The sequence below is a fragment of the Mytilus trossulus genome, chromosome 4 (genome assembly GCF_036588685.1).
Source record: "Mytilus trossulus isolate FHL-02 chromosome 4, PNRI_Mtr1.1.1.hap1, whole genome shotgun sequence".
Classification (NCBI taxonomy): domain Eukaryota; kingdom Metazoa; phylum Mollusca; class Bivalvia; order Mytilida; family Mytilidae; genus Mytilus; species Mytilus trossulus.
Window position 1 is genome coordinate 5308811 of NC_086376.1, and position 16867 is coordinate 5325677.

At 31.1% G+C, this 16867-nt stretch overlaps 1 protein-coding gene across 3 annotated transcripts in view; it reads right to left on the bottom strand.

Moving 5' to 3' along the window:
- Positions 1–3626: 3626 nt before the first annotated feature.
- The window catches only part of LOC134714533 (uncharacterized), a 37586-nt gene continuing 24345 nt past the window's right edge, over positions 3627–16867 (bottom strand). For 2 of the 3 annotated variants that reach the window (XM_063575853.1, XM_063575852.1), the window contains exons 16-21: positions 9575–9660; positions 8969–9039; positions 7827–8119; positions 5786–5930; positions 4918–4998; positions 3627–3914 (exon numbers count right to left, since the gene is read on the bottom strand). In XM_063575853.1, coding sequence (XP_063431923.1) covers positions 4920–4998; positions 5786–5930; positions 7827–8119; positions 8969–9039; positions 9575–9660 — 674 coding nt within the window. In that variant the 3' untranslated portion in view covers positions 3627–3914; positions 4918–4919. The remainder of the gene's footprint in view (positions 3915–4917; positions 4999–5785; positions 5931–7826; positions 8120–8968; positions 9040–9574; positions 9661–16867) is intronic. The other variant, XM_063575851.1, reaches the window with a different exon arrangement.

A 16867-nucleotide genomic window follows, 5' to 3' on the forward strand; every position in this document is an offset into this window, starting at 1 on the left:
TCACTGCAAACTGAAAAAAACGCTGCTAGAAATTTCTTAAGCACGATGCAGAAATGAAATCAATGTTTTCAATGAGTGGAATTTAGGAAGAAGATACGAAAAAATAAACTATAGTACGCTCAGATTTTTTCCTTTGTACTGCTTGATTGAATGTGACTATACTATGATACTAATACTATATATATCATGTCATATATTCTCTTGTGCATGGCTGCTTTACGTTTAGCGGTAATAACTCCAAAATGGGACAAATGGCAATTCGTCAATGTTGACTAATTTGTAGATCTTCATTTGCTTAGACTCTTTTTTGCTTAAACAATTTCTCCCTGTCTGTTATAGCTTTCAAGATCATAACGCAAACTGCATTTGAAAAAAGACATACAGATGTACAAAGTAGTCACGAGTCGAAATTTTTGAAATTCACCTTTACCCGAAAGGTTATATATTCCCAGGGACTTTTTATACTTAAGAAAGTATAAAAAGTCCCTGATATTATGGACAAATTTAATACGTCCAGACATTGTCCGTCTTGGATGGGCATGAAAAGGAGAGATGGTCATTTTAGCATAATTCACCAAACAAATTGGAAGGTTTTTTTTATCTTTTTGACCCGATTTTTGCCAACAGCCAGACATTTCCGTTCATTAAAGTGACATGGTGAATGTGCTTTACCCCAGAAATTATTGTACCAAATTTGGTATCCCACGAATAATAATGAATCCACAGTATTACATGTACATCTAATTTTATTTTTTTGTGATGCAAACATAAATGATTTGAGTTAGAGTATATGTTTTATACTTCATAAATCATGTGACAATAAGTAAGCTATCATTTATCTAATGGCATAAAAATAATACTTCCAATATAATTACATGCCTTTTATTGTACAAAGCGGCATCACATATAATGTAAAATTTATTCAATGTCTAATGAAATATTTATATCAAATGTATTTTTCATGGTCAAATATTACTGTACAATAATATTGATAACAATGGAATAATCAGTCTATAATAAAAACACTCAATAACAAATAACAAATAGCCTACTTTCTAATCTCTTACTCAAATATGTTTGTGTGGAATAGGTTACAATAAGGGTTTTGCTCATTGTTGAAGGTCATACAGTGACTTATAGTTGTCAAATATTCTTTGAAATTTGGTGGAAACTTGTTTCGTTGGCAATCATTCCAGCTCTCCTTATTTAATTAAGGATTCAAAATTAAATGAATAAAATGCAACATTAGGTCAATAAAAAGGAATATCAGATAAATAGAGATTCAAGAACAAGTTACTTTTTAGGGTAAAAAAAGTTTTCAAAAAGGTACTTAAATGGGAAAAAAGCAGAGACTGATAAGTTAGAAATCCAAATAATTTGTCAAGCAAAGTAAAATATCCTCTAGGAAGAGCTCCACTCAGCATGCAGATTTAACCAGGTGATCAGCAGGGGGCAGCTTAAAACAACCGCAGATGTCGAACCCTGAACAGTCCGGGCAAGTATGGACACAACATTCAAGCTTGTTACAGCTCTGAATTTGGATTGTGATCAATTTTTTTTTTACATAACATGGGTTTCTTACACAAAACAAATGTCAAGATCTTACCAATCTATTGCACAATATTGTGCAATTAAAAAATTTTGAGAAATTTGGGGAAAAAAATTGAAAACTACTACCACCCCCCTTTTTCTTCCATTAGTCTGAAACCTGACATTTCTTTATACATAATTTACAAGTAGTGTAAGGGAGGTAAATTCAAACATACCTAATATTGTACATAAAATGTTTTTGAATAACCTCCCTGCTTTTGAATTGTCTTAATTTCTATTGACCATAAAAAAACTTGTTTTTTCCTTTTTTTTCCCTAATTCCAAAACATTTTGAGCCATAACCCCCCAAAGTCAATATTAACTATCCCTTTGTGGTGTGGAAACTTGTGGTATAATTTCAGAGAGATGCATGCAGTTTTATACAAGTTATTTTTTGAAAACTACAAAAATGCTTATTTTTGGCCCCTAATTCCAAAAACATTGAGACCATAACCCCCAAAATCAATCCCAACAGCTCTTTAGTGATATTGAACCTTCTGATAAATATTTATAAAGATCCATTCACCACAACTAAAGTTATTGTCTGGAAACTAAATGCGTCTTCGGATGACGACGCAAATGACGACAACATGATAGCATTATACAACCAATTTTTTTGTGGTTGTATGAAAACATATAAACAGAAATTAAAGAAATGTATGTACCACAACCATCTTGATGATCAGTTTAATATCATCAAGGGTAAAAAATTAAGATCAAGAAAGCAACTATTTTGTATAAAACAAAATATAATATATTCATGTCATATTCAAACTTTTTTGACTGCTCAATTGACTATTGTTTGCTGAAGAAAAAAATCAATCAAACTATATTTTTTTTTGGATTTAAGACAAATGTTTAAGTATACTAAATATAATTTAAGTTATTTTATATTAGTTACTTGTTATAATTGTACCTAATAGTTATATTAATGTATGTTCTCTATAACTATGTAATTGTAGTTTTATGAGAAATATTCGGTAGCTGTCACATTTTATGTCAAATTTAAGAAAGCTCCAATAAAAATCAATGACACCTTTTAATAACTAAGCACATACATGTACATTTTAACTTTTTTTGAAGACATTAAAAAGACAACTCCTTCTTCAATATTATCATGATAGCTATGCATCTTTTGAACTAAAAATTCATAACAAGCACAAATGAAAAAAAGCTAACAACAGCAAAAATCACTCTAACATTATAATTTTCTTTGTCATAAATCTAACATTTTGTGTTTGTGATTTTTGAGTGATCAACAATAAATCACAAAGTAACATCCTGCAGATTATTACACAATAGATAAGAACAAAATATAATCATAAAAAACATAAATTATCAGTGATTGTCTCCCCTTGTTCTATTGAAGGATTTGTATAGTAAGTCTTACTATACTAATCCTAGTTCTATTATATCATGCCTCTCTCCATAAACTCCACTCCATACATACAAATGAAATGCAATGAAATGCACATCATATAAAAAGAAAAATTTGGCCATTAAAAACTAAATCATCCAGTCAAAATTTTATTATAATAGTACATAACTATATCACATAAGTAATTAAAATATTATGTTTCTATTGTAAACAAAACTTCTAATGTGTTTTTTTTCCTTCTGATTACAATATTTAACACATACAAGATTTAAATTAAACAAATAAAATTGGCATTAAGACCAGTCTCTTAAAATCTGGATACAGTGTACAGTATATTATGTTTTCTATCAAGTCTTGAAAATTTATAAAGTATATGAAATGGTGGTGATCTCACATATCATATCATAATGACTTGTGATTTAGTATAGCACTTAAAAAATAAAATATGTGTATGACTTTTCACAATCAATGAACAAATAAAATATATCTTACTTTCCTGGATCAATACAATATGCAACTTGATCAATTGATGCAAAGGGACCTTCAAAATAAATTCAATTTACTAAAAATCTAAAACTTAAAAAAAATTAATTATTTAAAAAGAAAAAGTCATATGATCATATGATCATTGTTTAGTATAATGTAGTAGAATTTTTTTTTTTAATGTTTAGTTTTCTAAGAAAATGCTTTTTATTCAGCATTTTTTTAAATACAATATATTAACAACTGAATACATATGTACTACATTTCCCATCAGATTTTAAAAATTCAGTGAATGTTACAACCAAATAAGTATATTCATACCCTTTGCCATTTATGCATATTGATAAAAATATAAATCCATTTTACATTCATGATGCCATAATGAGAATACAATGTATGTGAATAAGTTATGATTTTTGGTCAATGTACAGCTATCTTTTTAATGATGTCTCAGTTCTCATACCTTAAACAGAAACAAACTTGTCTATTAAATTTTAGTAAAAAATAAAAATAAGCCCTTTTAAAAAAGGTAAAATCAATATAATTTAATGGTTTCATAAAGCATTTCCTTCCCAATTAAAGCTTTGACTTGTTCATCCTGAGAAACTTTAGATTAAATTATTTACGGAACAAATGGACAGGTAGATGCAAGGACACATAGACAGATAGACAGGGCTTAACTATATAGTAAATAAATATCTTGATATTTTTAGGTAAAATGTATAAATAATCCCTTATTAAGGGGGCTCGCGGGTCTAAATCAATTTTTTTATTTAACATAAGATTTCGCTATATTTTTCTATAAATTAACTTTATCTTATACCTAATGGAAAAATGAAATAAAAAAATGGGGTCACCGTTCATTTACGCTCACAATCTGCCTTCGAAAAATGCATACATTTTTGCTAATGTCCTTTTTTTCTGTTGAACTAATAGGAGAAAAAGCGGTAATATAGAAATTAAAAAAGAACTAAATTACAGAAATGGCTAAAATTTTACAATTATTTAGTTTATGTACATTTATTTCGAAAATAACAATAAAAAATATAGGTCACCGATGAGTTAAAAAAGATATTTATATTCTAATGCCAAAAAATGGCATTTTTGCACCAAAGGGAGATAATTTGGAGCTTTTTCAATGATATCTACATTTTAAAAGTCACCTGGGGCCAACACGTATTGATTTTTTGGAATAATTTTTGAACCATATGATACAGTAACAACTTCTTAAGGTAATAAATAAAAATTGTAATGAAAAATAAACGCTTGATTTTTTTCTGAAAATTTTATACCCGCGAGCCTCCTTAAGTCTACATTTTGAATAATGGTATGTTATATTTCTTCTCTGCAATATGAACACTGGTAGAGTATCAAATTTCTAGGCTTTAAAAATACTTCTAGACCAGACTAATTATTTTTTAAGCAAAATAAAATATAGAAATATAAAAGACAAAAGTTAACCTTACCCTCATTCTAATCTTCTGATGGCACTCTCAACTTCAGTTTTTGTATTTTTCTGCTTCAATTTATGTGGTATCACTCGACAGCTGAAACCGAAACAGAATTGTTTAAAAGTTTGATTTAATAAATCAAATGGGGAATGTGTCCATGGGACACAGATTATTCCATGATTGCATGTGATGTTATAAAGGGACATAACTCAAGAATGGTACAAGTTACTCTACCCAAATTGGTACTTGATCTGAGTTTTCTGGTAATAAGCATTTTGTGTATAAATTAATATCATTTCCAGGATGCAAACTTTAACTTGTTTTAAGGGACACAAAAATTTCAGCAATTTTTCCATTTGTTAAGGAACATTTCTCTAGAATAGTGAAAGTGACTCCACCAAAATTTAAACTTGACCTGTGTTTAAAGGTAACAAGCATTGTGTATCATTTAATTTGGTTGAAACCAATAACTGGAAGTACAGACTGTACAGAGGCGGATTTAGGGGGGGTGCGGGGGGGGGGGGGGGGGGGGGGGCCGGGCCCCCACTTTTTGGGAAAAAATTTGGTTGCTTATATAGGGAATCACTGAAGCGTGACTGGAGCGGGCCCCCTTTTAGGTCAGTCAGTGGGCCCCTCTTATGAAAATTTCTGGATCTGCCACTGAGACATGAAGAAGGACAAGGGTGAAACTCTCCAAGAAGGAGGCATAACAATTTAAAATAGTATACTAATGATTCAGTTTACAAGGGCACTAGGTGGTTGTTTATTTCTTTGTTTAAGTGTAATGAATGTTTGAGATTGAATTTATAGGGATTTGAAAATTTGAATTTGTTGATGCCAATTCAAGCTTCAAATCACTTAAACTTCTGATATATGTACTTACTTTTCACCATTTATATTGACTATCACAGTTCCAGATTTTCTTGTAGAAAATAATTTTTCTATCCTTGAACAATCTGATTCAGAGTATTCCTGCCATTCATCATCTTGTTTGTACTGCCAAGTTGCTGGAGTTATACTAACTGTTTCTGAATAAAAACAAATAAATTATTTTAGACAAGATTAGCACTGTATATGTAGATTTCATGTACATTTAAGAAGTGAATGCTTCTTTTTGTAAATTTATTGGGGTGTAAAAGCGTTGACCGAAGTACATTTTGTATGAAGCGCGGAAGCGCTTCATTCTAAAAATGTACGCACGGTCAACGCTTTTACAACCCTATAAAGTTACAAAAAGAGCATTCAATACTTATAATTACATTTTTTAGCTAGGATTATAAAAACACGATTTTCATGAAGTAAATTTTTTTAATTTTCCTGTGCACTTTATTGTGGGACCTCGTGTCATCATGAATGAAATGTTATTGTCTCATGCAACTGCTTACGGAATAACATGTGATGTGCAATTAGCCAATCAGAATAACGTATTATAATGAAACATACATCTAATGTAATTATGTACTGATATAAAATCCACAGAAACTTGGCAGATAGAGGTCAATAAATTTATGATCAATGTGTTTCCTAGTTAACTGTGCATTCATTATTATATTCGAAAGATACCAATTTATGAGGATTTGGTAGGTAACATTAAAACTGCTGAGTGACTAATTTAAATGCTCAACCATTAATGTAAGATTTTTATAATAATCTATGCAGACTTTTGAAAATCTTATACCTTTCACTGGGCATAATAAATTTCAACATCCAACAACATGTTATATCTTATTTTTTCTTTTGTTGACACATGTTCATTTCAGTATAGATGTATTAGAACAAATAAACATATTTGATGGCTGGTATAGTTACCTGCATAGTATTGTTATAACAAACATGTTTTTCGTATGGTTTTCCTTGCATATAGGATTCATTAAAATCTATGCAATTTTCAAATAAATTGAATTTATAAAAAAAATCATCTAATTTTAAAATCTATTTGTCTTTGATATGAATTGACCAATTTTTTTTTATTTAACTCATCAAATATGAATTTTAAAATTGATGATGAAACTAAAAATCAAATATCTTCATAACATGGAATTACAAAATGTACTTAACCATAATTAAGGCATATCAAAAATACAATGTCTATGCATAATTCATTACTTTGAGTAAAATATATCTTACATTTGTGTACTCACCAAAACAATAATAGTACTGAAGTGGATACATTGTGTGTATTCAAAGAGGAGAGTTAAGAAGAAGGCCATGCAGATCAAGCCTTTCCTTATGAAGCTACATTTGTGGTTCATGCATAGACTTATAACATGTCCCACTCTAAATGTTGCCTTCTTGAAGAGCTACAGGTCTCCCTCCCCATTGTATAACTTATAACATGTCCTACTCTAAATGTTGCGTTTTTAAAGAGCTTCAGGTCTCCCTCCCCCATTGCATAACTTAAAACATGTCCCATTCTAAATGTTGCCTTATTTAAGAGCTCCAGGTCCCCCCTTCCCAATTGTATAACTTATAACATCTCCCACTCTAAATGTTGCCTTCTTTAAGAGCTCCAGGTCCCCCCTCCCCAATTGTATAACTTATAACATGTCCCATTCTAAATGTTGCCTTTTTTAAGAGCTCTAGGTCCCCCCTCCCCCATTGTATAACTTATAACATGTCCCACTCTAAATGTAGCCTTCTTTAAGACTTCTAGGTCCCTCTCACCATTGTATAACTTATAACATGTCCCACTCTAAATGTAGCCTTCTTTAAGAGCTCCAGGTCCCCCTCCCCCATTGTATAACTTATAACATATCTCACTCTAAATGTTGCCTTTTTTAAGAGCTCCAGGCCCCCCTCCCCCATTGTATAACTTATAACATGTCCCACTCTAAATGTAGCCTTCTTTAAGAGCTCCAGGTCCCCCTCCCCATTATATAACTTAATATAAACACAATTTGATGTATGAATCATCCAAGACTTACCATCACTTGAATCTGCTGGTTGTGATTTAGAATCTTGTTGTTTGCTACTGGTAACCACTGGTTCTCTCTGACTAGCAGAACCAGTCTGTGCTGGGCTTATATTGCTTGTAGTTGGTTGTTGGAAACCAGTTGCTTCACCTGGTTCCTCATCTGGTCCATCTGTTTGTATATTAGAAATGCTGGGACCTATATTCTGAAAATCAGTGGGCCCTCCTCTTGGTATATTTGAAGCAGGTTTAATTTCAGCATTACGTTTCCTTTTTTCTTTTATTCTTTCATAATCCCTTGGAGTTCTACAATATGAAAAATATTATTGCAAGTTTAGGCAGCAACTATTTGATTTTTTGGGGGGGGCCATGGTTTTTTTTCTGTGCAAACATTTTTTTCCGTCTTCGCGAAGAACAATCTATTTTTTTTAGCGACAAACCGAAAACAATTTTTTTCTTTCAATTTTAGCATTACATATAGTGGCAGCTGAGGGTGAAACAAACAAATTTTTTTTCTCAGGGCCCAAAACAAATTACTTTTTTCACCAAAACCTGAAAACAAACTTTTTTTTCCAAAAAAAACCATAGCCCCCCCCCCCTCCCCCCAGAAAATCCAATGGTTGCTGCCTTAGTCAATTGTGTATTGGTCAAAGCAAATGATCATAAGCGGACAGCAATTATCACCTGGCATTTTACGCCAAAATACATGTTGCATATAAAATAGGTACATGTGTTAATGTTTAACAAATAATTTAATTTCATTTGTAAAAGAATTGTTTTACTTGATCTAAGTAATGTATGTTGCCATATGACAAAATGATATTGGAGAAATGTGTCAATGTCAGGCAGCAAACTACTGAATCTATGAGAAGGGGTCAGAGGGGTCCTGATCTCGATATCCCAGGCTTGAAAGCATGTAATCCCTAGGTCCAGAATTTAAAAAAATTAAATCCAAACATCCTGAAATTTGAAAAAAGAAATCACCAAAAATCACCAAAGGGTCAATCCCCACCTTAAAAACACCCTATCTCAACGTCCCGGCCCCCATCTATAGTGCAACATACATCATCAGTGTTTTTCAAAACCATTTATGAAAACTTTGTAAAACATAAATTGAACAATATATTCAGAGGGCAGATATTACAAATGGCTTACATAGTCTCGAGGTCAATTTTACCAAATCCACCATATCTGTAGTTACCACGGATACCATTCTCCCATCTGACCTGATAAATAAATACATTTCCAATTTATATTCAAAATTTTACTTATTTATCTGAAAACAAATTATTTATAATTGCATATTACCATAAATCTTTATAAAAAAAACCAGTTGGTTGAAACAAATAAAGCTAAAACTTATCAAATTTCTTCATTGAAATAAAAAAAAGATGATAGCCTTTTCCTATAGAGTATGCATTTTGCTCATTGTTAAAGTAGTTACAGTTACTTACTTCTCATTGGCAATAATCTACATGTATATCTACTTATTTTCATATTGACTGAATTTCAGTAATTATCATATCGAAATATTTATCTTCTCTTTTTGATTGAATACAAATTAGTGTGTAGATTTTTATGGCCATTCAAACATGATTGGTCACGACACAAATTTTTTAAAAGTCCTGGACACATTATTAAATTTTTAGCCTTATTGGCTAAAGTTACAGAGGATACAGATGTTGCAAGAAGAATTTATAAAGAATAACAGATAATGTCTGAATAAACTACCAGTAGGTAAGCTATGGATTAAGGTCTTACATGTACAATTCCTTCATCTTCCACATGATAAACACAGCCTACAGAACCGTCCCCTCCATCTTGTTCATCCCACTCCCAATCTTTACCTATAGGAACCAGTACAGTAAATAATGCATAATTATATAGAAATTAACTCGTCTGCAAGAGAGAATATGATAAATCTGCGTTAACAGCTCATTGCATGCAAAAAAAAAAAAAAAAAATATCTTTAATATTCTCTGGAAATTAAGACATCATTATTAATATTTTTGATGTAGACTGACATATCTTTCTTAAGTAAGGGCTTCAAATTTCTTTCCTTAGTTTAAAAAAATGCAAAAACTCCAGAAACAGCCCTGAATATAACATACATAATTATATACAATCATAGGACTAATTCATTCAAATAGATATTATGTTACAAGAATGATGATGTATTTTTCTTATATAAAAAAGAAGATGTGGTATGATTGCCAATGAGACAACTATCCACAAAAGACCAAAATGACACAAACATTTACAACTGTAGGTCACTGTAGGCCTTCAACAATGAGCAAAGCCCATACTGCATAGTCAACTATAAAAGGCCCCGATAAGACAATGTAAAACAATTCAAACGAGGAAACTAACGGCCTTATTTATCTAAAAAAATTAACGAAAAACAAATATATAAAACATAAACAAACGACAACCACTGAATTACAGGCTGACCTGACTTGGGACAGGCACATACGTAAATAATGTAGACTTTTAATCATTTGCAGTGGCCAAACTCATTTATCATATCTAACAATAGAATGTGAAGCCTGGTATAACTTTATCATATCTAACAATAGAATATGAAGCCTGGTATAACTTTATCATATCTAACAATAGAATGTGAAGCCTGGTATAACTTTTCATATCTAACAATAGAATATGAAGCCTGGTATAACTTTTCATATCTAACAACAGAATGTGAAGCCTTGTATAACTTTTCATATCTAACAATAGAATATGGCGCCAGGTATAACTTTATCATATCTTAACAATAGAATATGAAGCCTGGTATAACTTTATCATATCTAACAATAGAATGTGAAGCCTGGTATAACTTTATCATATCTAACAATAGAATGTGAAGCCTGGTATAACTTTATCATATCTTAACAACAGAATGTGAAGCCAGGTATAACTTTATCATATCTAACAATAGAATGTGAAGCCTGGTATAACTTTATCATATCTAACAACAGAATGTGAAGCCTTGTATAACTTTATCATATCTTAACAATAGAATATGAAGCCTGGTATAACTTTTCACATTTAACAACAGAATGTGAAGCCTGGTATAACTTTTCACATTTAACAACAGAATGTGAAGCCTGGTATAACTTTTCACATTTAACAACAGAATGTGAAGCCTGGTATAACTTTTCATATCTAACAACAGAATGTGAAGCCTGGTATAACTTTATCATATTTAACAATAGAATGTGAAGCCTGGTATAACTTTATCATATCTAACAACAGAATGTGAAGCCTGGTATAACTTTATCATATCTAACAACAGAATGTAAAGCCAGGTATAACTTTATCATATCTAAACAACAGAATGTGAAGCCTGGTATAACTTTATCATATCTTAACAATAGAATATGAAGCCTGGTATAACTTTATCATATCTAACAACAGAATGTGAAGCCTGGTATAACTTTATCATATCTAACAACAGAATGTAAAGCCAGGTATAACTTTATCATATCTAACAATAGAATGTGAAGCCTGGTATAACTTTATCATATCTAACAATAGAATATGAAGCCTGGTATAACTTTATCATATCTAACAATAGAATGTGAAGCCTGGTATAACTTTATCATATCTAACAATAGAATGTGAAGCCTGGTATAACTTTATCATATCTAACAATAGAATGTGAAGCCTGGTATAACTTTATCATATCTAACAACAGAATGTGAAGCCAGGTATAACTTTTCATATCTAACAATAGAATGTGAAGCCTGGTATAACTTTATCATATCTAACAATAGAATGTGAAGCCTCAGGTATAACTTTATCATATCTAACAATAGAATGTGAAGCCTGGTATAACTTTATCATATCTTAACAATAGAATATGAAGCCTGGTATAACTTTATCATATCTAACAACAGAATGTGAAGCCTGGTATAACTTTTCACATTTAACAACAGAATGTAAAGCCAGGTATAACTTTATCATATCTAACAATAGAATGTGAAGCCTGGTATAACTTTATCATATCTAACAATAGAATATGAAGCCTGGTATAACTTTATCATATCTAACAATAGAATGTGAAGCCTGGTATAACTTTATCATATCTAACAATAGAATGTGAAGCCAGGTATAACTTTATCATATCTAAACAACAGAATGTAAAGCCAGGTATAACTTTATCATATCTTAACAACAGAATGTGAAGCCTGGTATAACTTTTCATATCTAACAACAGAATGTGAAGCCTGGTATAACTTTATCATATCTAACAATAGAATGTGAAGCCAGGTATAACTTTATCATATCTAAACAACAGAATGTAAAGCCAGGTATAACTTTATCATATCTTAACAACAGAATGTGAAGCCTGGTATAACTTTTCATATCTAACAACAGAATGTGAAGCCTGGTATAACTTTTCATATCTAACAACAGAATGTGAAGCCTTGTATAACTTTATCATATCTTAACAATAGAATATGAAGCCTGGTATAACTTTTCACATTTAACAACAGAATGTGAAGCCTGGTATAACTTTTCACATTTAACAACAGAATGTGAAGCCTGGTATAACTTTTCACATTTAACAACAGAATGTGAAGCCTGGTATAACTTTTCATATCTAACAACAGAATGTGAAGCCTGGTATAACTTTATCATATTTAACAACAGATTGTGAAGCCTGGTATAACTTTTCACATTTAACAACAGAATGTGAAGCCTGGTATAACTTTATCATATCTTAACAACAGAATGTGAAGCCTGGTATAACTTTTCACATTTAACAACAGAATGTGAAGCCAGGTATAACTTTATCATATCTTAACAACAGAATGTGAAGCCTGGTATAACTTTATCACATTTAACAACAGAATGTGAAGCCAGGTATAACTTTATCATATCTTAACAACAGAATGTGAAGCCTGGTATAACTTTATCATATCTTAACAATAGAATGTGAAGCCTGGTATAACTTTATCACATTTAACAACAGAATGTGAAGCCAGGTATAACTTTATCATATCTAACAATAGAATGTGAAGCCTGGTATAACTTTATCATATCTTAACAATAGAATGTGAAGCCTGGTATAACTTTATCATATCTTAACAATAGAATGTGAAGCCTGGTATAACTTTATCATATCTAACAATAGAATGTGAAGCCTGGTATAACTTTTCACATTTAACAACAGAATGTGAAGCCTGGTATAACTTTTCACATTTAACAACAGAATGTGAAGCCTGGTATAACTTTTCACATTTAACAACAGAATGTGAAGCCTGGTATAACTTTTCATATCAAACAACAGAATGTGAAGCCTGGTATAACTTTATCATATCTTAACAACAGAATGTGAAGCCTGGTATAACTTTATCATATCTAACAATAGAATGTGAAGCCAGGTATAACTTTTCACATTTAACAACAGAATGTGAAGCCTGGTATAACTTTATCATATCTTAACAACAGAATGTGAAGCCTGGTATAACTTTTCACATTTAACAACAGAATGTGAAGCCAGGTATAACTTTATCATATCTTAACAACAGAATGTGAAGCCTGGTATAACTTTATCACATTTAACAACAGAATGTGAAGCCAGGTATAACTTTATCATATCTTAACAACAGAATGTGAAGCCTGGTATAACTTTATCATATCTTAACAATAGAATGTGAAGCCTGGTATAACTTTATCACATTTAACAACAGAATGTGAAGCCAGGTATAACTTTATCATATCTAACAATAGAATGTGAAGCCTGGTATAACTTTATCATATCTTAACAATAGAATGTGAAGCCTGGTATAACTTTATCATATCTTAACAATAGAATGTGAAGCCTGGTATAACTTTATCATATCTAACAATAGAATGTGAAGCCTGGTATAACTTTTCACATTTAACAACAGAATGTGAAGCCTGGTATAACTTTTCACATTTAACAACAGAATGTGAAGCCTGGTATAACTTTTCACATTTAACAACAGAATGTGAAGCCTGGTATAACTTTTCACATTTAACAACAGAATGTGAAGCCTGGTATAACTTTTCATATCAAACAACAGAATATGAAGCCTGGTATAACTTTATCATATCTTAACAACAGAATGTGAAGCCTGGTATAACTTTATCATATCTAACAATAGAATGTGAAGCCTGGTATAACTTTTCATATCTAACAACAGAATGTGAAGCCTGGTATAACTTTTCACATTTAACAACAGATTGTGAAGCCTGGTATAACTTTTCATATCTAACAACAGAATGTGAAGCCTGGTATAACTTTTCATATCTAACAACAGAATGTGAAGCCTCAGGTATAACTTTTCACATTTAACAACAGAATGTGAAGCCTGGTATAACTTTTCATATCTAACAACAGAATGTGAAGCCTGGTATAACTTTTCATATCTAACAACTGAATGTGAAGCCAGGTATAACTTTATCATATCTAACAATAGAATGTGAAGCCTGGTATAACTTTTCATATCTAACAACAGAATGTGAAGCCAGGTATAACTTTATCATATCTAACAACAGAATGTAAAGCCAGGTATAACTTTATCATATCTAACAATAGAATATGAAGCCTGGTATAACTTTTCACATTTAACAACAGAATGTGAAGCCAGGTATAACTTTTCATATCTAACAATAGAATGTGAAGCCTTGTATAACTTTTCACATTTAACAACAGAATATGAAGCCTGGTATAACTTTTCATATCTAACAATAGAATATGAAGCCTGGTATAACTTTTCATATCTAACAATAGAATGTGAAGCCAGGTATAACTTTTCATATCTAACAATAGAATGTGAAGCCAGGTATAACTTTTCATATCTAACAACAGATTGTGAAGCCTGGTATAACTTTTCATATCTAACAACAGAATGTGAAGCCTGGTATAACTTTATCATATCTAACAATAGAATGTGAAGCCTGGTATAACTTTTCATATCTAACAACAGAATGTGAAGCCTGGTATAACTTTATCATATCTAACAACTGAATGTGAAGCCTGGTATAACTTTTCATATCTAACAATAGAATGTGAAGCCTGGTATAACTTTATCACATCTAACAATAGAATGTGAAGCCTGGTATAACTTTATCATATCTAACAATAGAATGTGAAGCCTGGTATAACTTTATCATATCTTAACAACAGAATGTGAAGCCTGGTATAACTTTATCATATCTTAACAACAGAATGTGAAGCCTGGTATAACTTTTCATATCTAACAATAGAATGTGAAGCCTGGTATAACTTTTCATATCTAACAATAGAATGTGAAGCCTGGTATAACTTTATCATATCTAACAATAGAATGTGAAGCCAGGTATAACTTTATCATATCTAACAACAGAATGTGAAGCCAGGTATAACTTTATCATATCTTAACAACAGAATGTGAAGCCTGGTATAACTTTATCACATTTAACAACAGAATGTGAAGCCTGGTATAACTTTATTATATCTTAACAACAGAATGTGAAGCCTGGTATAACTTTATCATATCTAACAACTGAATGTGAAGCCTGGTATAACTTTTCATATCTAACAATAGAATGTGAAGCCAGGTATAACTTTATCATATCTAACAATAGAATATGAAGCCTGGTATAACTTTATCATATCTTAACAACAGAATGTGAAGCCTGGTATAACTTTATCATATCTAACAATAGAATGTGAAGCCAGGTATAACTTTATCATATCTAACAATAGAATGTGAAGCCTGGTATAACTTTATCATATCTAACAATAGAATGTGAAGCCTGGTATAACTTTATCATATCTTAACAACAGAATGTGAAGCCTGGTATAACTTTATCATATCTAACAATAGAATGTGAAGCCTGGTATAACTTTATCATATCTAACAATAGAATGTGAAGCCAGGTATAACTTTATCATGTCTAACAATAGAATATGAAGCCTGGTATAACTTTATCATATCTAACAATAGAATGTGAAGCCTGGTATAACTTTATCATCTCTAACAATAGAATGTGAAGCCTGGTATAACTTTTCATATCTAACAATAGAATGTGAAGCCAGGTATAACTTTTCATATCTAACAACCGAATGTGAAGCCTGGTATAACTTTATCATATCTAACAATAGAATGTGAAGCCTGGTATAACTTTATCATATCTAACAATAGAATGTGAAGCCTGGTATAACTTTATCATATCTAACAATAGAATGTGAAGCCTGGTATAACTTTTCATATCTAACAATAGAATGTGAAGCCTGGTATAACTTTTCATATCTAACAATAGAATGTGAAGCCTGGTATAACTTTATCATATCTAACAATAGAATGTGAAGCCTGGTATAACTTTATCATATCTAACAATAGAATGTGAAGCCTGGTATAACTTTATCATATCTAACAACAGAATGTGAAGCCTGGTATAACTTTATCATATCTAACAACAGAATGTGAAGCCTGGTATAACTTTATCATATCTAACAATAGAATGTGAAGCCTGGTATAACTTTATCATATCTAACAATAGAATGTGAAGCCTGGTATAACTTTATCATATCTAACAACAGAATGTGAAGCCTGGTATAACTTTATCATATCTTAACAATAGAATGTGAAGCCTGGTATAACTTTTCATATCTAACAATAGAATGTGAAGCCTGGTATAACTTTTCATATCTAACAACAGAATGTGAAGCCTGGTATAACTTTATCATATCTTAACAACAGAATGTGAAGCCAGGTATAACTTTATCATATCTAACAATAGAATGTGGCGCCTGGTATAACTTTATCATATCTTAACAACAGAATGTGAAGCCTGGTATAACTTTTCATATCTAACAATAGAATGTGAAGCCTGGTATAACTTTTCATATCTAACAATAGAATGTGAAGCCTGGTATAACTTTTCATATCTAACAATAGAATATGAAGCCTGGTATAACTTTATCATATCTTAACAACAGAATGTGAAGCCTGGTATAACTTTATCATATCTAACAATAGAATGTGAAGCCTGGTATAACTTTTCATATCTAACAACAGAATGTGAAGCCTGGTATAA